At 41.1% G+C, this 22,560-nt stretch overlaps 1 protein-coding gene across 1 annotated transcript; it reads right to left on the bottom strand.

The window, feature by feature from the left end:
* Window positions 1–685: 685 nt before the first annotated feature.
* On the bottom strand, window positions 686–22,189 carry samhd1 (SAM domain and HD domain 1). The gene is made up of 16 exons (XM_084069469.1): window positions 21,850–22,189; window positions 17,351–17,417; window positions 17,113–17,185; window positions 16,491–16,651; window positions 15,554–15,669; window positions 13,638–13,708; window positions 9,813–9,977; window positions 9,322–9,422; window positions 9,066–9,174; window positions 8,172–8,263; window positions 7,648–7,763; window positions 5,967–6,106; window positions 5,272–5,379; window positions 3,320–3,424; window positions 3,030–3,167; window positions 686–2,272 (listed from the first exon to the last, which is right to left on the bottom strand). The coding sequence occupies exons 1-16, from the start codon at window positions 22,040–22,042 to the stop codon at window positions 2,129–2,131; spliced, it is 1,899 nt and encodes a 632-aa protein (XP_083925595.1). The 5' UTR covers window positions 22,043–22,189; the 3' UTR covers window positions 686–2,128.
* Window positions 22,190–22,560: the final 371 nt, after the last annotated feature.

Genomic DNA, 22,560 nt, shown 5'->3' with positions numbered 1-22,560 from the left:
TACATTTCTTTGAGCAGTGTATTTAGGGGAGGGACTTCCGTCGTAAGTATTTCCCCTGGAAACGATCTTTTTCGACCAATCACAACACTTGTTTCATTCACGGAGAACGTAAACAGATTTGTAAAGCGTCAACGTCATTTCCTTGGGCGGTACTTCCGCCAAATTCCGGTACTTCCGTTAAGACACTCAACCGGCTAGGTCAGGGGTGGGCAACTTTGATGATGGAGGGGGACACTATATTTCCACACTTGCTCCAGAGGGCCACATTGCATACTGTCGGGCAGACACCTCTTATCTCTTTTTTTTTGTAAATTAATGCCATTCTGTCATACAAAAGTAGCAAAAATAGGCGATCTATACAAGCTCAAAACACGTCTCACTTTTGAGCTTGTAGATCTGCAATTTTTGCTATTTTTGAATTGGAATCCTGAAAAGTAACATTTTTATTTAATTTCAAATGCATTTAGTAATACTTACAAATATATTGGACATAGCAAAGACAATAGTCATTAAGCTACTAATATAGACTTAAGTAATTAAAGCGGGTCATGTTTGCATGTTTGGAATTGTAACAGCTGAAATCAATAATGTATCAGTAATCCGATATTAAGCTGCGGGCCGCATTAAGATTTGAGTGTATGTCGCCCTCTAGTGGTTAACATTATGAATTGCAGGAGGACACAACAGTGGGAAAGATAACTTTTATTTCTAAACTTGTGGGCAACAATCACAATGTCTTTTCAATCTTTTAACAGGAATAACCTCCAGCGGAGTTCCCAATAACCTCAAACAGGTTTTCCTTTACAATTCCTCAAACAAACATCTTCTTTCATAAAAAGGTAAACATCATGTGCAGTTTGCATTAAGAAAATGTTTTTCTCCCACAAGATTAGCAGCACCCCATCTCTTGTACCATGTACTATATATTTTGATAAAGAGGTATATGACAACTGGTAAAGCCAGAGAAAGAGCAATGGGCCAGTTGGGCTGAACACCATGGACAAATTAAAGCATCACACAACAATCAGAAACACAACAAACCTACTAAATGTAATAATGTCAAAGTAAATTGTCCACAACAAACATTATAAAGCAAATCCACACTGATAAATCCACAAATCACAACGAGATACTCAGCCCAAGCGTAAAATGCTCCGACACTCTTTACCATGGGGTACGTGTGCATATGAATGAATCCATATCACAACTTTTAGAAAGCTTTACAGTTGTGTAATAAAAGCTTTTTAAAATGAGCATGGACATTATAGCTGCTGCAGCCATCGAGCTGAATGAAACAATACCCTGAAAATATTACGTATGCATGTATGTAAAAGCGTGCATATATATATGCGCCCTTAAAAAAATGCATCGCACTGAATTAAATATACATTCGTTTCCAGAATAAAAGTTCAGCTAAGATTGTCCAGAGTAACTTTGACCTATAATGAATTAAGAAATATCAGTAACAGGGTTCACTTGCCTACAAGATAACTTGATATACTGACAGGACTTAAAATGACCCAGTAGTTCAGACTGTCTTCCCACAGAAAAGGAGAGATTTTAGAGGTGGTCTTGAATGATGTAGAGAAGAGATAGAGAACCTGTACTCTCTTGATATTTTGACCCTAAAATGATACACATGTGGTACATAAAAGGTGGGCTACTGGTACAGTACTAATAGAACATAAAACAACGATACAACATAAAAAATGGGGACAAACTAAATGCCACCGCAATAATCTATATCTAATCTATACATTTAAAATTATATAAAAAATAAATAAAATTAGACAGCAAAATCCTTGGAATTGGACACTTTTCTTTTGTACAGGCCCTATTGTTGTACCTGTGCATTCCTCACCAGTTTTATTTTAAAGAAGACTCTTCTCTGATTAGGGTGACAAATATATTTTTGTTTTGTTTTAGAGAGTAAAAAAAGCTAAATCTTTTTTTCAGTAAAAAAAGCGATTCACACTCCAAAATAGCACACATGATTCTCTTTCCTCACACTGCTCACCAACTCCCTCTACCGGTAGAAAAATAGACGTATCAAAGTGACAACAGTTTCAATAGCGGATGGGGTGGTGGGTAGGGGGTAGTGTGAGTGGGACGTTTTGCTCTGGTTATCTCACTTGAACAGCTTGGTTTTGGCCTTCCCCTGGCCGTTCACGTTGGACCATTTGCAGCGGTCGTCTTCACCGTCTTCGCTCTCCGCGTTGTTCGCCCAGCTCTTTTTCAGAGGGGTGAGCTCGGGCGCGGTTACATCTCCGTCCTGCATGTACGAAACACAGAAAGGAGATTACCATGGTCAATTAATAAAGCCGTTTATGGCATGTAATGTGTTGGCTGGATTACGTGGTGTTGATTACATGGTTTAAATGTTGAACACAATTCAACATGAACTGAAGGACATAGGAATTAATATAAAAGCCCGTCTTCTAATACAAGCGTCTTTTTTTCCTGGTGGTTTTATGTCCCAAGAGGGTGGTGTTTACTCTGATACCCCGTGACCCGCCCCTGACCCCATACTTCTATATATGAACAGTGTGCACAGCGCAGCGCAACACAACAACAAAGTAGAGCAAGCATGGCTACTAGAGAAGCAAGTTTGATAAAGTTCAAAGCAAAAGTTTTGCGGTATGCGGCGGAGCTTTCGGGAGAGAAAGACACAAAGCACTTTGATATTGATACTGTAAACAAATCAGATATTAGACAAAATAATGAGCTGATGGCAGCTGACAAGAAATGAGCACGTCTAACTGTAGGAGGGAGAAAGACAGTTCGCGAGGAGATGGAGACAACTTTCAGAGTCGATTCATTCAGTGCGCGACTTGAATGTGCAATAAATGGTATTATAAGGTATTTACCTTAGCGTGTGAACGCATCTGAAACGGACATTCTGCTGTTGCATGCTACATGTGTACACGGCCAACACCGGTCAATATCCCGACCTGTTTCCCCGGACATTTTCCAGTGTTCATATGAGAAAGTGCCATTGGTCAGATATTAGAGAGTGTTCTCTGCATTACCTGAGGTTTGGAGAAGTTGTTGTCCATACACCACTGGACAAAGTGCTTCTTGGCAGCCTCCAGGCACTGCTCATCAGTCTTCTTATAGTAGACTCTGATGATCTGCTCTGCAAAGTGCTCAGGGAGCAGCTTAGACACCTTAAATAATAGATACAGTGGGGTACAGGCACCAATTAGAACAATAACAAGGGGAACACAAGTGGTACAACTCCCAATCAATTCTATTAAGAAGGCATTAAATGCAAAGCTTTTTTGCAAAGAACTGAATTGATGTTGTGTTGAAGTGTGACCTGGTTCTTGCGGATTTTGATGGGTTTGGTGGGGTCCTCCTTGCAGTAGAAGCGCACGTTACTGATGGGGTCCTTCTCTTGCATCCCATAGTTGAAGTTAATCACCTAAGAAACGGTGAGAGAAAAGGCTAGTTAAATAGGCTAAACATTAAGTGCATATTTAAAATAACATCTCGAGTAAGAGCACCAGGAAAAAATAGCTTCGCAATATTTGAGTGACCAATACATATTTCACATGGCATCTCCAGCCTTCTTAAATCACAAGGAGAAAAGAGCATTTAATCAACAAAGCAGCTTGGGTTCTTCTTTCCACAGTGAGGTAGCTCATAGTTCACAGTTCAGCATTTTGCTTTATGGTTAAATTATTTGTACAAAACATACATTAACCACTTCAGCCCTTTTATACATTCGGCCATTTGAAAATAGCGTGATGCGACGCATTGTGAGCTTGTAGATCTGCTATTTTCAAAAGATTTGTATACATTTGAAAACTTGAAATGGGACATTCTGCACAATGAGTACTTTTACTTTTGGTACTTTAAGTACATTTTGATGCCAATACTTTTGTACTTTTAGTCAAGTACATTTTGAATTCCGGACTTTTACTTGTAACAGAGTATTTCTATATTGCAGTATTGATACTTTTACTTAAGTAAAACATCCGAGTACTTTTTCCACCACTGCATATGATGCTCTCAGAATGAGGCTCCAGTGTGGACAAGTGCCAGCCAATTGTTTGTAGACAGAGGTGTTCCCACTCTATCGATGCTGTCCTCAGGAATCTGACTTTTATGATGAGGTTGAAGGACTCAAACAATTAAATTATAATGACTTGCCAAAGAAGAGCAGCATTAAGTACTCTTCTTCTTGTTTCTGGAGACATTGAAGAGGGTGCCTCTATGGTTTTTAGATGTGATTCTTTTTTATACGTTTTTTTTTGTTGTTCTGTTTGTTTGTTTGTGTTGTCCCCTGTATTGTCTTTTATATATAGTGTACAAACGGGGAGCCATTTGGTTCTATTTGCACACTCTAAGAGTTATGGGGGTCTGAAATGTAAAAGTTTGGGAACCCTTGCTCTTGGGGGGGCGACGACCAGGGGGACCCTAGCAAAAGTAGTTATTATAGCACCATGTATACGTTGGCTATCGAAAAATATCTACAAGCTCACTGCACGTCATTTCATGCAAGCATGTACATCCGCTATTTTTTTTACATTTCTGAAAATTATTGAGTGTTTGGAATCTTTTTTAATTTGTATTTTTACTTCTCGGGGTACCTGGCACAAAACCTTTTCAGATGGGGGTCCGATGCCATATATATATCAATTTAGGGGTCCTTGACTTGAAAAGGTTTCAGAACCACTGCTCTAGGGGTTATCCCCGTCTGTGTTAATCAATCCCCTCGCCCAGGACAAATAAAGCTGGGTAGGTGGCAAAACAAGGTCTAATAATGGTGTGTATCTCAGGCTTCATGTGGCCAGTCTGTGACGACAGTCATCTATGACGAATAACTCCATATTTGGTCAAGGTTTCATCCTGATCTGAAGGCCATTGGCTTCCATCCATTATAAAATGTGTAACTTGTGGAAACACAACCCGAAATGTGAAGGTACTTCCTTGGCCTACTGGCAGTGAGCACAAGGACGTTGGCGGTGATCAGTCCAGCGGCTTGTGAGATTAGCCCCACTGGAAACAAACCCAAACTCATTCAACAATGGTGTCCTCGGAGCCGACAACACCACGGAAAGTTAGTAACATTTTAACTTGTTCTTCCATTATAGAAACAAGTGGGCTTATAACCAAAACGAGTAGGGCTGAGGGCGCCACGGACCAAACGGGCCAAAACCCTGTTATCAACATTCTATTGGGCGGTCCCCCCAGTCAAATTCAAAAGAAAGAAAAAACTCATTTTTTTTTACGATGGATTCCCCGATTGCTGGACTAGATACTCACAGTGACCACCAGGTCCTCTGGCTGCAGCTCAACATCCACGTGTCCAGAGCCAGACGGATGCTGAGGCTTGACTCTGGCCACTTCCCCTGCCCAGCACAGACGCATCTCCTTATGGAGCAAGAGAGAAGGGTAAGAGATCTATACATGGTAGCCGAAACGACACACAGACCGCATGGGGCCACATGCAGAACTGTTGTTATTAACGTGGTAAATAATGTATACATCGCGGACACCCTGGGGGTCCCCGGACCCCCTGGGGGTCCCCGGAGACGTAGTGTGGTCTAGCTCTGAGATTAATGGAGTATACACGGACATTATCGCGACTGACCACAAGGGGGGAAATTAAGTGCTCGCCCCCTCCCTGTGTGTGTGTGTGTGTGTGTGTGTGTGTGTGTGTGTGTGTGTGTGTGTGTGTGTGTGTGTGCTCATGTCCAAAACTTACTTTTCAGGATTCAAATTCAAAAGTAGTAGATCTACAAGCTTAAAATGCGTTCTGCTACTTTTGATACTTTTGTGTGACGCTGTATTATGATCAAGTAGGGTATTCATTTGCAAAAAAACACAAAAGGTTAAAATATGGAGATAAGAGGTTTCTGCCCGACAGCACGATATGTTTAACAATGTATACATAAGTGGTATACTTAAATATATAGGTTAACAAAAAAGCGCGCACACACACACACACACACACACACCTCAGTGACTTTGATGGGTTTCTCAGCTTGGGTTTGACCCAGGCACTTGTAGAGACGTCTGCGAACAATGTTGAACAGTATTTCCCTGGCCTCGGCCAGCTCTGGAGAGGACGAGTAGAGGATCTGCTCGAACACGTGATCTACAACATGGACACACCAGGCACAGAGGAGCACAAAGGTCAGGCCCAAGATAACAAGAGATCATCACCTCTGTTGATCCGACTTAAGTTATGTAACGCAAAACTGCAAATCAACTAGAGCTGTCAAATATTTTGTACAATGGTTAGAATTGTTTCTATTCATCTGTTCCATTCAAAAGTTCTTCCAGTGTGTCTTTTTCTACCGGTCATACTTATACTGGTAAGTGAAGGTCACTTACGCGCTACTTAGACAGCATAAAAACACGTTTCTTGTGCATTCCTTTGCACATTCCAAGGCTTAAATAAGAAAATAACTTAAATAGTTATATTTAAACTATTTATGATCCAAATTATGAGCTGAATCCATGGGTCCTTCAAATATATAAAACAGGTTCTTATTGAGAGAGGAGAGTGTGTGTGTGTGTGTGTGTGTGTGTGTGTGTGTGTGTGTGTGTGTGTGTGTGTGTGTGTGTGTGTGTGTGTGTGTGTGTGTGTGTGTGTGTGTGTGTGTTGAAATTATTAATGTTGGAACACCTCCCTTATCCGTTGACAGCTTTGGCTTTGTAAAAAAAAAGGGTTAAGCTTAGAAACATTACAGTAAATTAAATCAGGTGATGCACTTGACTGAATAACAAACCATTTATTCCATTGCACAACTTAAGTACAGGCAAAGATGATAATTTATCAGAACCGGTTTGACCTATCCTGCAAGTTGTGGCAAACACCTACTAGAGTTTTACCACAAACTTGTGGCACAGACTAGAGTCGGACTGATGGCCAAAGTTCTGGGTCCGATGCCGATCCTGATTTTGGAGAGTCCTAGACCGCCGTTGACCGATGTTTTGACCAATATTTGGCTACAAAGTGATGAAAATGTTTCTAATAATCAATTTGATTACATTTTCTTTTGGAGAACATTTACTGTAACTTACAAGCAAACAAATACAAATAAACACGTAATGTTTTATCTATGCACTTAAGCCCTATTCAGAAATGTTAAAAAATGGCCGATCTACTAGCTAAAAAGCTGAAAAAGTTCTCCTATGATGACATGCCAAACATAGGGGCGCCAGGTTAAAAGTGGTTATAGATCTGCACACATTGGCTGCATAATTACAGATACCGGAAAAAGTCAAATAATGGCTCATACTGTATATCAGCCAGACCGGTATATCAGTCTAGCTCTAGACTAAATAACAACCCACTTATTCCATTGTCTGCCTGCCTGCCTGCCTGCGTGCGTGTGTGCGTGTGTTGGTTTGTATTGAAATTATGAATGTGTTGGAACACCTTTATCCGTTGACAGCTTTGGCTGTCAGGGTTAGGCTTAGAAACATTACAGTAAATTAAATCAGGTGATGCACTTGAACTGAATAACAAACCAATTATTTCATTGCACAAGTATAGGCAAAGATGTGGCATGTGATTTGACATTTACCACAAGTGGCACAGACGAGGCAGGTTTTTCATGGCAATCAATGTGTTGTATTTCATGGTGTTCTACAAACATGAGCCTCACAGTACAGATGGCCTCTACTCACCCGTCAGCTTGGTGTAGGCCTCCATGTCGTCGATGGCTGTGGAGAGCGTAAACATCCTCTTCCCTGAGCCTTGTATCTGGATGTGTGGGTCTGCTTTTATGAAGGCCTCTGTAATCCTGCACAACCACACCAGAAAAGCTCATTGTCTATTATCTATTTTCTTTTTTTCCCCTGTGGATTGCACAACACGTGAATCACTCGCCGATGGCGACAAAACATACTGTACCAGACTAAACCAATGGTGTTATCAAGGTGCCAGTGTGCAGGCAAAGTTATTATAGTTAAACACTTGGAACCCTAGCATCTGTATTCTGGGGAGATCATTTGACCGAGAATAGCACATCTACAAGCCAACAACTCGTTGCAACGTGATGCGTTGTGAGCTGGTAGATCGGCTATTTTCGGCGAAGATATTTAGTGTAGAGCCCTTGGGAATCCGGTCAAGGGTTTAAGCTGTTAAATAAAACAAACGAAAGTAGATGAGCAAAAAACTACAACAAGCTTTGCGTGCAGGGAGTACTTACATGGTCTCGATGATGTTTCCCACTTTGTGCTGGTACGCTCTTCTGTGGAGGCAGTTTCTGGTGTGGAACAGGTCGTACAGATTGCCTACCTCCTGTTGAAAAGAATTCATTCAAGTTATAAGCCCCAAGAGGCCATGCTTTAAAGTGACTTTAGATTAGAACAGCTAAGCCACTCCGGTTCAAGCCCAACAATGCACCTTGGCTGTCCTAAGATCACAGCCCTGCTTTTATATAAACTTTGCAAATATGGCAATGTGAAAATCATAGACATATCACAATGAATCAGTTTTACTATATTTTTATACCACAATTTTGTAACCCATTTTTTCACCCAGTGCCAATTGCCTAAGCATGTAATCCTGGGCGCTACTCTCCCTGTGCCAGCTTAGGGAGAGCCCCGAACTGAGCTCATGCTTCCTTAAATGCATGAGGAGTGAGCAGGCCGCTTCCTATCACCTGACAGGGGGGAGTTTCCCCGGTTGGAAGGAACACGTTATTCCAACCAGTTCCTTTCCCCTCCATCAGGCCTGACCAGGGGAAACAGTTTTTAATACAAAATTTCACTACAAGAATAATTTCTACAAGAACGAAGGCCACCGCTGCCTGCACAAACAAGGAAGTTGCAATGCAAACGCATGGAAGGTCCCGAACTGTGAATATTGTTAACATGCCATTTGTAAATGTGAAATAAATCAATACTGAACAACTGCATAGCTTATTTCGCAACTAAAATGTTAGAAGATTTTCTTTTTGGGTCAAATGTATCAACATTTACAACAAAATTGGACACAAGGACCAGAATAACTATCCGTTTCATAAATACAGTTTTGTTAGCCAACCGACAGAATGGGTTATTTTTATGAATCAGAAGTGAAAGTGCTGCATGGTCCGGACCTTGTCTCTAGTGCAGATGTGCTTCTTTCCGTTCTCCTCGCACACCCGGGCAAACTTGAGGAAGCGGCGATAGTCAAAGTTATTTTGGATGCCAAGGTGGTAACAGTCCCTGAGAACAGACAAGGACAATAGAATAAATAAATAAATAAGTCACATAAATCAAGTCATAATACTAATCGAAAGAATATCGTCTCGACGTCGCCGTTCATCCATCCACCACAACAATGGTGGACAAAGAGGACAAAAAGAATCCTACCTGGCAAAGTAGTCCCACTTGTCCACATCGATGCCGTTCCGTTTGTTGGCCACGATCTCGTACAGGAAAGACTTCTCTTTTGGACGACCTTTGTAAGGCCACTGTGGAGAACAACGGCACAACTAGCACATCAGACACAGACTGTCACATCTCAGTGTGTTACAAAATAAAGTGCTGTTAAGAGTCACAATAAAGAGAATTTCACATTGTTCAACATTTTCTCAAGTGTCAAGGCTCACATTCTGTGTAGGGATTAAACCAATTTTTTTTTTAAATGTAGGCGTCCCTGGCACAAAACATTTTCAGATGGGGTTTGCAGCCGCCAAATATATATATATATCATTTTGGAGGTCCTTGGCACGAAAACGTTTGCGAACCACTGCTTTAGAGAAAGCCAAGTGTCAGCAAAGAGAAAGACACGTTGGACTCTCTGGATTCCAAATTCCATGCATTGTATCTGTGGCAGGGTATAGTTATACTGTATGACTGACCGGCGCCCCCTGTCTGAGAGAGGCAGAGGTGTCGAGGGGTCCGGCAATTTGCTCCTTGATGAAGATGAGGTCGTCCGGCAACACCAGGCCATGATGTTCCATCACCGACTCCAGGCCATTGTCACTCACCAGGTAGTCAAACATGGCCAGGGACGCAGTCTCATGCTGTAAGACAAGACACACACACACACACGTATGACAGAAGAAACATGAATATAACGGGGAAAGGGGTGCATCGCGGTCCGGAGCTTGTTTTTCTACGAAAAAATAAATGTAACATTGGCAGGGATGATTGTCAACACCAAAAATATGCATGTTGGACGCATGCATAATATAGAACAGGGAGTCCTGAGAGTTACTACAGGGGGGCCGCCAAATCTTTTTTTTTTACATTAAGGACTGGAACCCTATTCTCCCTATTCTGAGGGGAACATTAGCGGAAAATGGCAGATTTACAAGGCTAATTTCAGGGCTAATTTCAGCAAAGTGGTTTGGTGTAGGAGCAAAAAAAAAAGGGAGCAAACCAAGTACAGAGCCAAAGGTCAAGTTTACTAAGTATTGGCCTGGCCGTAGCGTGGCGGTCCAGGCACCCTAGGCTGCAATGCCAGCCTGACAGTGTGTCGCGGGTTTGACTCACGTACCAGACGACCTTTGCTGCGTGTCACCCCCCCCCCCCCCCCCCATCTCTCTCCCCAGTGGTGGTGTTGGATTAAGCTTATCTAATGTCTATTTGAACAGCTTAAGATACAAAGACAAATTAAGGTTTTATCGCCTTCACATTTGTCATAATGGCAGAGCAGACCTATGGACATAATTACTGTGGCTAACGTTTCTTATCACTCAGCCTTATCAGAACATTATTGTTGCTAGCCTAGTCCATCTGCACTGTTCAGCTGAAACCAACCGCTACATAGTTTAACAGAGTACAACAACAACACCTTGGCATGTGCTTTAATCGAAATCTAGATGAGCTACTGCTACACAATTGGCTATTGGCTTATTTGATAGACTATAAAATAATTACACAACTTACTCTTTTCCAAAATATAAATCAAAATATGCGCACACACGCACACATTCATTTTTATTCTGTTTTACACTTATTTTTCCATGCACTGCTTTTTTATGATTGCTTTTAATCGTATCTTAGTTTGTTTTGTCCACAGTGTTGAAACCCAAGTTTAAATGGTAAGAGAGTAGACCCTAAGGGACTGGGGATTAAATGATAAATTACTATTTTAAGAGTGTCATAATGTGTACCTGTCACTGATTCTGATCAATGATGTGTGACAGGCCAGACACGTGCCAATCTTATACGTACATTTTTACACTCTCAACCTCAAGAGTTAATTTAGCACATTTCAGTGTATACCACGTCTATTGCCCGTTGGAAGTTATGATGTACGATCTGGGATTACAAAATGCCTATGGTTGCAACTGTGATGAGCCCTGGAAAATAACATTAATTTCGTTTTTTGTTGATTTAGGACTGATTTCACTGACCAACATCATTCTGAAAACATACCTGTATGGATACTTTAACACCTTTACTCCACAATCATACAGAAATGTGGCTAAAAACAAGCTATAATTGTATTCATTACAGTACACAAAATGTTCGTTTTAGTTGGTAGACAGACAACTGCCCTCAGATTCTTATAGAACAGAACAACTCCGGTCCAGTTAGTTAGTGTGCCTCACTAATAATAGGTTGGTGCAGCACAGAGCCGTAACTGGACCAGAGCTAAGAACAGAGCAGAATAGGGTGTTTCTGCCCACAGGAACTTCGCCCCCAGGACGGTTCTTGAACCTTCCCTGGTGCTTTCCTCCTTTTTGACCACAGGAACCTAGCTCCAGTTTGGTTCCAGGGTCAATAGTTCCTGGAACTAAAAAAGGCCCTGCTCTTGGGTTAAACTACAGTAACAACCTCTATCATTTTAGTTTCTTTTTGTAGTAGATAATGTTTATGACCAGTAAGGTGAGAGGAAAAGTGTGGGGAAAGTGAAATAACATCTAATCATGTACAATACATGATGAGATGCAAGTGCTACTTTGCATCAGAGGAAAATTAAATGTGAAAGTATAAAAGATTGCGCAAAAGTAACATAGTTGCCATTTACCGAATTGAAAAATGTTCAGGAATTGAATTTGTTCTATGCTCTGTTGATATATTGAATAAATAGGACCACAATGGAAAAAAGTCCAGAGGACTTTAGCCCAAGTCCTTTTAGCATAAGCGTTATCCTTTTAGCCTAAGTATTTTACTGTACCTCTGTGCTGTTTACATTTTTGAATAAAGTATTCCATCAATCAATATGGTTTATGAACATACTTGTCCCACCCTGACATAATGGTTCTGGTGCCCATGCATCTCACACATAACCTGTGTGAGATTAATTTTGTCTGCATCCTACTTTCTAAATTCCAGCTTACCAAATACCGCTTTACTACTACTATTATTTGATTACATTGTTACGGTTATAAATGCATTTCATGCATTATCTATTCTAAAGCACCTTGAATTGCCTTTGTGTTTGAAACATTGTACAAATAAACTTGCCTTGCCTATTCTAAGGTGTTTGTTTGAATGCAAGGGAAAGCCCTTACGATTTGCATTGGGTTGCAGCCAGCATGACACAGACTTGACTCCGAACCTCAGCAGAGCCTACAGATATAGTTATTACATGACATGATAATAGACATATATAACCTAAGGATATATTAATGCTCTGCTTTTTTATTTCTTTAATCATGACACTTTAATCAAAGTGATACTGTGATGTGATGTTTTTTTATATGCTGGATATGTTTTCCACATGCACAAGAAACATTTCTGCCTTTCATACTGACATCTACGGCATCCATTGCCAATGCCTCGTTTGATTTGATTTCACTGTGCATTCCTGTTATTTTTGTTCTGTGTTCCTTTCTTCTCTATTCACACCTCAAGAGTCAAGCATAATGCCTGATTTGTGCAACTAAGTACAAATCACCCTTACTGTACCAGTACTGTATCGTTGAGAGCAATGTTAAGGCAGAGCTTGCACTAACATAGAATTTCACCCACTCTTTTACACCTGTACTACAGGAGGAGGCTGGGGAGGTGGAGGGAATTGGCAGTAGTGGCTGCGAGAAATGCTGAGCATGTAGGAGTGAGCGTCAGCGTCTGCCTAAACGATTAACGATCGATTAACGATTGCCCAGACGATATCATATCAAGCTGTTGACAATACTTGTTGACTACTGTCTATGCTTGCGCACTGGCACACCCATGGTTTCGGTCGCACCTAAATCTGACACGCACATCATAAAATGTAATTATCCTGACACGCACATCATAAAATGTTAATTGCTGCAGCTGCGATGCCTACTAGGCTGTTTGTACCCGTCTACATGCCCCTATGCTAACGAGAGATGAAATTATAGTATATTGGAATGAGTTTGGGATAGAGACGACAATATAGAAGATAGCAGAATGGGAACATTTTTGTTTTTGCTTTCCGGCATGTTGAATGGAAAATGTATTTGTGTCATTTGTAATGACTGCATGGTCCGTTTTCATGAAGATGGGCAGTAAAGTTAATGCGAACATTGAAGCCTCCTATTGAGTTGTCGCATATTTTGTAAAAAAAAATAAACTGTCTTCTTTCTTTAGTAATCTTGAATTAAAACCAAGTAGGCTTGGTTGATTAAGCGTGGGGCCAGTTTGCCTCTCATGCCTGTCTTAACTATCACGATGCTTCATTTTCTTTCTTTGACTGTATTGAAAACAAAACGGGTAAACACATGAAAATAAAATGAGTCGGTACTGGGATAATTTCTTACCTTCCAATTATATCCTGGTCGCACCTTGGGGATGAACATCCCATCAAACATGTGGCTGAAAGGACCATGTCCTGGATACGGAAGAATAAGGAGAGTTTTTAATCTAATTGCAAGAGGAATGTTGACTTAAGTTGATTTCATTTTTTTTGGTAAAGTTGATTTTGCACTTCAACCACACTCTTCAATAAACCACATGGCTGTCCCACATTCTGGGCATGTCACAGGAGCATCTGTCGAAAACAGCCGATCTACAAGCTCGGCTGTAGATCGGGGTAGAAGACCTACAGGTAGAACACCTATTTTCGGCGAAGAGGTGTGGAGGGAAAAAGGAGGGGACTTAGTATGGATATCCTGGGGACCCTGGCCAATGAAGTAAATAGGATTTAAGTGGTTAACACTTTAAAGGTTTTTTAGGCGAAGGACCACTTAGCTGAGAAAGAGATAAAGCAGGGACTCCCAATACATATTGTACAAATTGTGTTGCAGATTAAACTTTTTCAAAGATTTCATAGATAGCTTCAGACTTGTTTGACAGCACTATAGCTTTTTTTGTTTGTTGACTTATCTTTTCTATTAATATGTTGGATTCACATTAATGTGTAATTTCAGACTTTTAAACCCCTTAATACTTGGTAAACATGACCATTGGCTCTGTATTGGTCTGCTCTTTTTTCCCTCTACACCAAAACACGTTGCCGAAAATAGCAGATCTACAAGCACACAACGCCTCGCAGTGCAAGGCGTTGTGTGCTTGTAGATCAGCTATTTTTGGATAATGTCGCCCTTAGAGTAGGGATTCTAGGGTACAAGTGGTTAATGTAAATAAATAAGTTCAATATCACACAGAAAAAGATTTGGCAGCCCCCCTATAGCAACTCTGAGGACCCCCTAGGGCAGGGGTGGGCAAGATTTATTTCCAGGGGGCCATACTGACTTTGATAAAGTGAGTGAATGGCCACACATTGTACAATTGAATTGAAACTTGAAACACATAGTGCTGAATTATGTTAAAACTGCATGAATTTGGTAGACATGCCAGACTACTTTACAATAAGGTACTCGCTTTCACCACAATAATTTTCAGTTACAAAATGTTGTTACTGAAAATTGTTCAGTTAAAACAATTTTATTTTTGTACAGCTGTACTGTACTATATCACTCTGGTGTACTATGGCCTTACAATAAAAAGATGACTTGCATAAAACAATCCACGTCAATGCCGTATCAACTTTTAAATGAGCCTATAAATGTATACAGTATCTGATATTATCCGATATGCACCACTCCACAGGTCACTGATAAAACACATTGCATTATGTATGTATTATCCATATATAAATATGGAATCAAGGCTGACTGTTTCACTGTTACATTATAAACATAAAATATTTGAGCACATAAGGATGGAGGAATGCAGGTATAGTACTCAAAATGGTAAAAATGAATAACTATTAATTGGAGTCGAGTTAATCTTTTCTCAAAACCATTAACCCTTTAAGACCAGGAACGTGTCTGTGTGTCATTATAAGATTTCTTTCGCTATGAACTTGTAGATCTGCTATTTTTGAAAAATCGAGAAAGATTTTGCAAATCTTTGAATATGTTGAATATGTTTTTAAAGCAAACTTTTTTAACTCAAATCTTTGCTTTTGTAGAATCGGAACCTCAGGCCTTAATTTAATGGGTTAACATACGGCAGCCTTTTAGAATGTTCATTATTTGGGGGGGGGGGGGGGGGTCATTTTTGTTTTTCTTTGAGGACTTGGCGGGCCGGATTGAGATGGTCAAAGGGCTGGGTCCGGCCCCCGGGCCGTATGTTGCCCATGTGTACCCTAGGGGCCCCATGTTGAAAACCCCTGGTATTAACGCCTTATGAGCCTCTGTGTGTGAGGATGGCAGTTGCAGTGTGGTCTTACCCAGGTCATGGCAGAGTCCAGCAATCTGTACACAAAGGATGTCTCTCAGGGAGATGAGCAGCTCCGGCTGCCTCTCATCTAAAGACTGTACCAGCCGTCCTGCAAGGTGCCCCACCCTGCAACAGCACATTAACAAGACAACATCTCACATCAATAAGGGGACTGAATGATTATATGCCTTGTCTTTTTTTCACGTCACTTTTTCCCTAATTTGCATTTTAAATTTGATCTGTGAATAACAATGAATGGTTTTACAACCTCTGCATTCCGGATATAACGGTAAACTTTAAATGCAACAGCCACACACAAACACAATATCAGCGACTGACCGATAAACAGCTTTATTGGATCCTGGACATGTATATATTTTTACTAAAAAATTTAACAAGCCTGGCCTCTCTCAAAATAAAGATTCTCCCTCATGTAAACACCCTAAATATTTTGAAACTGGTAAAGCTGTATGGATACAATTTAAGCCTGATATTTTTCCAGTACACAGCAGTGGCATTATTGTGGTACATGATTAACCCCACTCAATAGATACCTATATGAAATACATACTGTCATACCCTACCCCAATCTACAAGCTCATGAGCATGTAGACCTGCTATTTTTGAATAGCTAAAGTATAAAAGGTTAACATTGTTGTGATGCTATATTATCACATTTTGCTGGAGACCCCCTGGGACGCAAAACAATGGCTCTGGACGCAATTGGTTAGACCTATAACCAACTACCAATCACAGTCTCCCATATTTGAATAATGGGCCCTGATTGGTCACCCAAAAAATTGGACTTCTGGAGCAGGAAATGGAGCAGTGCCAGACCCAAATCCAGAGTGCAATTTTTTTTTGCACTGGCATATTCGTCTGGTCCCAGGCTACCCCCAAGGATCCCTGGGGGTCCCCGGACCCCACTTTGAGAAGCAGTGCCCTACCCTATGCAGTGCTCAAAGCGGTTGTGGGAAGCTCCGGGGAACACCAAGTAGGTCGCTCCCAGCTGTTTGATGTTGCGAAGTCTTTGGAACTGGGGTGTGTCAATGATGCTGATGAGAACGGGGTGCAACTCAATGTGCCCGTGGATGGGGTCATTAAAAACCTGACAGAGAACAAGAGAAACAAGTTAAGACTCTAAACAAGATGAGTACAGTATTCCTTTTAGATATATTTATTACAAACTTTTTTTTAAAACTTTTTTGACATCAGAACCAGGAGATAACGTGATCCAAAGATGTATTGCTCCATTCACTTCCTGGTTAAAGTATTTGGTAAATATTCTGTATCTCGGCTCCTGTGTTGCTGTGATGTATTTTTGGCGAGACATGCTATTTTCAATGGTGTATAACAAGCGAACGGGAGGTTGCGTTTTTTCTTTTCTTTTTTTGGGCGGAAGCACAGTGAAACCCTCCGTGATTAGCAACCATCAGGGGACCGATCATACTGGAGATAAAATATTCTGTGACTACTTGAAAAGGTAATAAAATCGTTAAAAATACAGCATGTTTAAAGTTGTCTTTGTTTCTAATTCAGAGTTTTGAGAAGACACACATAACGTATTACCTTGTTAGGCTCTGCGGTTATCTGCCAGAGCTTCCTGAGACAGTGATGGATGTGTAGACGCACGCCAATGGGACTATAGAGAGAGGGAGAGACAGAGAGAGAAATTAAGATTGCCATCAGATTCAGAGCTCATACTGTTGGCATCTGACAGTCATAGTAACCAGCTATATTATCGACCACATTCAATATGAAGAAAAATGACATAAAACAAACAAACTATACGGGGACACATACTTACCCTATGCTCATTTTCTCCAGGTGCTCTTCTGAGAGGTATCGAAGCGCCACGCCATTGATTCTTTCCTCTGTTTGGGCAGACAGAGAAATACAAAAGGTAATTTTGATATTACTCAGTGTCCGTGCACAACTGGCAAGTAGCACAACTGGCTTTCTAGGTACCTACCACTGCCAGTGGTGTAGTGGAGACTGACTGATTGATTGACACAGATTGATGCACAGAACAAAGCAATGTACACAGGAAAACATCAAAAGGATATCACAAGAAAGCTAAAAGCTTATTTCCATCGTGGTCCCATTGATCTTGATGTGTCGTGTGTGTCTGTGAGTGAGTGAGTGAGTGAGTGAGTGAGTGAGTGAGTGAGTGAGTGAGTGAGTGAGTGAGTGAGTGAGTGAGTGAGTGAGTGTGTGTGTGTGTGTGTGTGTGTGTGTCACAAGTTGGTGGAGCTTCTGGTTGAGTACCTATGTACTGCACTAACCTTTGGAAAGTATTCATGTAGATATTTAGGTGCTGCATTGTTTATGATCCTGTGAAGCATACACATTTTTATTTAAGTGACTCTTTCCTCAACTTTGATCCACTTGAGTCTATTGAAATGGGGCGGTAGAAGATGTGTTCTAGGATGTAGAATAGATTGAGGATCAATCTGACTCATTTGTTTTGCAAGGTCTGGAGTATTTTCTTGAGGATCATTGGGATGTTCGAGCACCAGGATGAGCATGCATAGTCGAAATGGCATAGCACCAATGCCCCTGCCAGTATTATTAAAGCATTTCTGTCTATGAAGAGCGATATTCTAGCGAGACATTTTATCCTCTGGTTTACCTTCAGGATAACTTTCAGTGCCATGCTCTCTCCAGATTAACTGTTATTCAGTATGCAACCCTTTTGACCTTATGTGATTTCCTGAAACCGGATTGAAATTCATACAGTAACTTGTGTGATGTTGTGTAATTTTATATCTGTTCATATAGGAGTATTTCGACTACCTTTGATAGTGTGCATAAGATGGAAACAGGGCGGTAGTTACCTGGTGGTAATTTGCTTCTCTTTTCAGTGTTTCCCCTAGCCAGATGTGTGTGGGGTGTGGGGGAGGAATGCGCCACATGCGCAAAAAGGTTGTGCGCACGTGCACAAAAGTTGTGCGCACGTGCACAAAAGTTGTGCGTGCGCACCGAAAGATTTTGGGTTCTCAAAATGCATATTTATGCTCAGTAATAATTTGTATTGTTTACATATGAATTGTCTCCAGATTTAGGAAAATATATTTTTATTAGACAAAAGTATACAAACAGTCAGTCACACATCAACAACTAGTGATGGCACATGGCATCCTGACTGAGAGCATTTGAGCCTTATATCAATGCATTTGAGCATTGATATAATTTTTTCTGTAAAAAAAAAAGAAAAAATAAGCCCCCCACTGCTTAATGCATATAGGGGAAACACTGCTTTTTGTACAATGGGGTTACCGTTACCGCCAATAAAAAGATCTGTGGGAAGTGACCTTGGTTGATGGACAGGTTTATTATGCAAGTTATGCAGGAAGTGATGATTTCTGCTGCACCTCGTAAAATTCTGTCTGGGATATTATCGTGACCTGTTGCTTATGAAGGATTGAGGGTTTTTAGCTTATGCAACACTTCCTCTCTGGTTACTTCCTCATGCTTAATTCCCTTATTCTTTATAAAAACGCTCAATATGAGCCTCGCTGTAACACTGGGCCGGCAGTGTGTTGACTAGTGAATCGACTATAACTGTATAGTGAGGTAAATTCGTAGCCAACGGTCTACATTAGACTCTAATGTACGCATCAGTCAGGTTTGGTGTAGAGCCATATGAAATCCGTTTTATTTTTTTCCCAATTCCGTTTTATTTTTTCCCAAATTCTGTTTTTTCCATTTTAATATTTCTGATTTCTGTATTTTGCTTTTTATGCTCATTTTTACCATAAAAAAAAGTGTCTGGTAAGTGGAAATGAATAAATGTTCAAGATATAACAGTCCATACATGGCCCTTGTTGTGTTATACGCAAAAATGTTCCCAAAATAATTCGGTGACTTCGGTCTGAGCATGCGCAAAATGGCGTCGCGCATGTATTATTGTTTCTATCGTCTTTCTAAGACTATTTCTACGTGGATTTTACTGTTTATAAAGTAGGATGTGGCCATGCAAAATGGTGGTGTCCCGTGGATTTGTAAAAATTCGCGGTAAAAACAAATATTTTACCGCGATTTTTTTTTTTTTTTCAAATTCTGCAATATTCCGTGTTTTATTCCAATTCCATTTTTATTGGTCATTTCCGCGATTCCGTCCGCGATTCCGTTAACACGGATTTCATATGGCTCTAGTTTGGTGTTGTCATAAGTACTACACAGGGCACTCCAAGTGAAATGTGATTGCCCATGTGACAGCCAATCACGTCAAAGCAATGTTCATGTTACTATGGCTCAACTATCTCTGCTTGCTCTTGCAGAATGAAACATTCCTTCAATGAATAAAATATTACAGCACATGCTCCACCATGACAACTTCTTTTTGTATGTGTGGCAAAATTAGAGTATAACTACTCCTCCAGACATCACTAACGTTATACAAAACCAGCAACCTTGGACCAAGAGGACAGAGTTTTGTATTTGTATTTTGAAATGCTGTTTTTTTGGGGGGGAATAAGCCCCTTAAGATGCAGCATCTCGTTTTCAAGAGGGTCCTCAAGCCAGGCGCGTATCGTCATTGGGGCCAACGAGGCCATGGCCCGGTCTGTAGACCCAGCTTGCCCCTGTGTAGGGGCAAGATCCGCCAGGGGAAAAAAACTAAAAATCAACATTAGCAGACCCTCACCCTATTCTGTTGTAGCCGACCACAGAAAGTCGCCTTTGTTTTCAAATCGGGCTCATTTGCATTCGGCCGAATTGTTAATGAGTGGCCATTAGGAAACCAGTTTAGCCGTCAAACCGGTTTGCCCCCCCTGCCCCGGTTCTGGCCCGGTCAACGTTAGAATCCACCAAACGCCACTGCCTCAAGCGCAACACAAACAACAAAGAACAAAAACATATCAACAAGGACATAATAACACAAGATCACCTCAAACCACACTACATCAGTTACCAGCACCATCTAAAATACATTAAGTTTATTGAAAAAAAACGGACATTTAATATTATCAAAATGATCGATTAATCGATTAAAGACAAACGAGTGAGCAGGCTAGTAGTGCTCAAATTAAAGTAGAATTTAACTCCACTACAATTATTGGAAAACTTTTATTACTAGTTACTTTGTAGATTTGGATTGTTATTACAAAACATGCATTTACCACTTCAGCCCTATATAAACTTTGGCCATTTGAAAATAGCCGATCTACAAGCTCACAAGTTGTGAGCATGTAGATCAGCTGTTTTCTAAAAGATGTATATACATTGTATACATTTCAAAACGTGTGAAATGGAACATTTTGCACAATGGGTATATTACTTTTGGTACTTTATAAATATATTTTGATGCCAATACTTTAGTACTTTTACTCAAAGTACATTTTGAATTCTGGACTTTCTACTTGTAACAGAGTATCTTCTACATTGCAGTATTGATACGTAGTACTTTTTCTACCACTGTGTATAACACAAAATTGTCGATTAATCCAGTGGTTTTCAACCAGTGGTCAGGGGAACACCAGTGGTCTTTGAGGGAGTTCCAGGGGGTCCCCAGCTAAATGATATATAGGAACCAAATGGACCCTTATGGGTCTGTAACTCTGCGAGTTAAATTAACATTGATTTTATAATATAAATTGGAGTCCCAGAGATAGAAATGCCATTAAATGGGGGTCTGTAGCCTAATGCATGTCAAATTGGGGGTCCTTGAAATTAAAATGGTTGAGAATCACTGCTAGAGCCGTAAAAATCGTCTCTTATTGGGGGTCCCTGGCATATCTTTTCAAATGGGGGTCCCTGGGCTAATGTGTGTCAATTTGGGGGTCCTTGACGCATTTTTTTTTGGAAAACTACTGGCTTAATTGATTAACGACAAACTGTCAGTCTTGGTCCCAGAAGCAAGGCTACACCACTGCCTGCCGCCAACGAGTCAGTTAGGCTACTAGTGCTAAAATGAAAGTACCGTATGCAACAGCAACTTAACTGAAACGTCAAGTCTAACGTTAACCTAGTAACTAAAGCATAACACAGTGGTTCTCAAAGTGGATTTCAGGGACTCTATGGGTTCCTTTAGGAGGGTTTAAATTGACCCCTACAAGTATATAACTCTGACAGTATCCATTTGGTTCCATTTGTATACTGTCAGAGTTAAGGGGAGACCTTGAAATGTAGAAGTTTGAGAACCATTGGCATAACAGATACCAGACAGTCTGAGACAGAGCACACACGCACACGCACACACACACACACACACACACACACACACACACACACACACACACACACACACACACACACACACACACACACACACACACACACACACACACACACACACACACACACCTCTGAACTTGCTCTCCCACTCCTGCAGCCCTTGGCGGTGCAGGTAGGCGCACACATCGTCCACTCCCCAGCCCATGAAGGCTGCGTCCTGCGGGACGGAGACGGAGGAGGACACCCGCTTCACCGGCGTCTGGAAGCCGTCTAACGGCTCTCCATCTCCGGCTGAGGCGTGTTGACGTTTCCGACTGTCCATGGATATCGTCGATTCAGTTTCGTGTCCCAACAACGTCGAAATGAAGCAGGTTTACCCACACGCTTTAGTTTTAACACCAGATATCGTTGTTTTGTTAAACTATTTGGGCTTCTAAAGCGCCGTACATGTTCACTCGCACACGGAAAGAAAGGGACTGAAACTGAAATATTCGCTGCTGGAAAATGCCGGGGTTTTATTTCGCTGGCGTCACGTGAGGGGCGGGGCCAATGACGCGCACCGTGTCGAGTCGAAAGTAAGCAGATCTGCAAGCTCACGACGAGTCGTGTATGCGATACCATGCGACGTGTTGTGAGCTTGTACATCTGGTATTTTCACCTAGGCCGGTCGTTAGCTATATCTGTTCCGTCGTCTGGGGTTTAGTCTCAATTTATTGGTGGTGGTAGTGTCTGTCCGCTACAGCTCTTAGCCATGGTTCACATGACGCTCGTCTGTCACAAGCGTCATGGAACCACTTGACCCTGGTTTGATAATGTTTTACATTTCCAATCGGACATCTA

The sequence above is a fragment of the Gymnoscopelus microlampas genome (assembly GCF_963454915.1).
Source record: "Gymnoscopelus microlampas genome assembly, chromosome: 10".
In the NCBI taxonomy this organism is placed as follows: Eukaryota; Metazoa; Chordata; class Actinopteri; order Myctophiformes; family Myctophidae; genus Gymnoscopelus; species Gymnoscopelus microlampas.
The sequence above is the reverse complement of the archived record's forward strand: the minus strand, read 5'-3'. Positions and strand labels throughout refer to the sequence as shown.

Coding starts and splice junctions, on each gene's coding strand:
- samhd1 (XM_084069469.1), bottom strand. CDS start 22,042: ATGGACAGTCGGAAACGTCAACACGCCTCAGCCGGAGATGGAGAGCCG. Junction 6,107..7,647: donor GGCCTACACCAAGCTGACGG/GTGAGTAGAGGC, acceptor TCCATGTTGTAG/ATCACGTGTTCGAGCAGATC. Junction 3,168..3,319: donor TCAAAATCCGCAAGAACCAG/GTCACACTTCAA, acceptor CTATTATTTAAG/GTGTCTAAGCTGCTCCCTGA.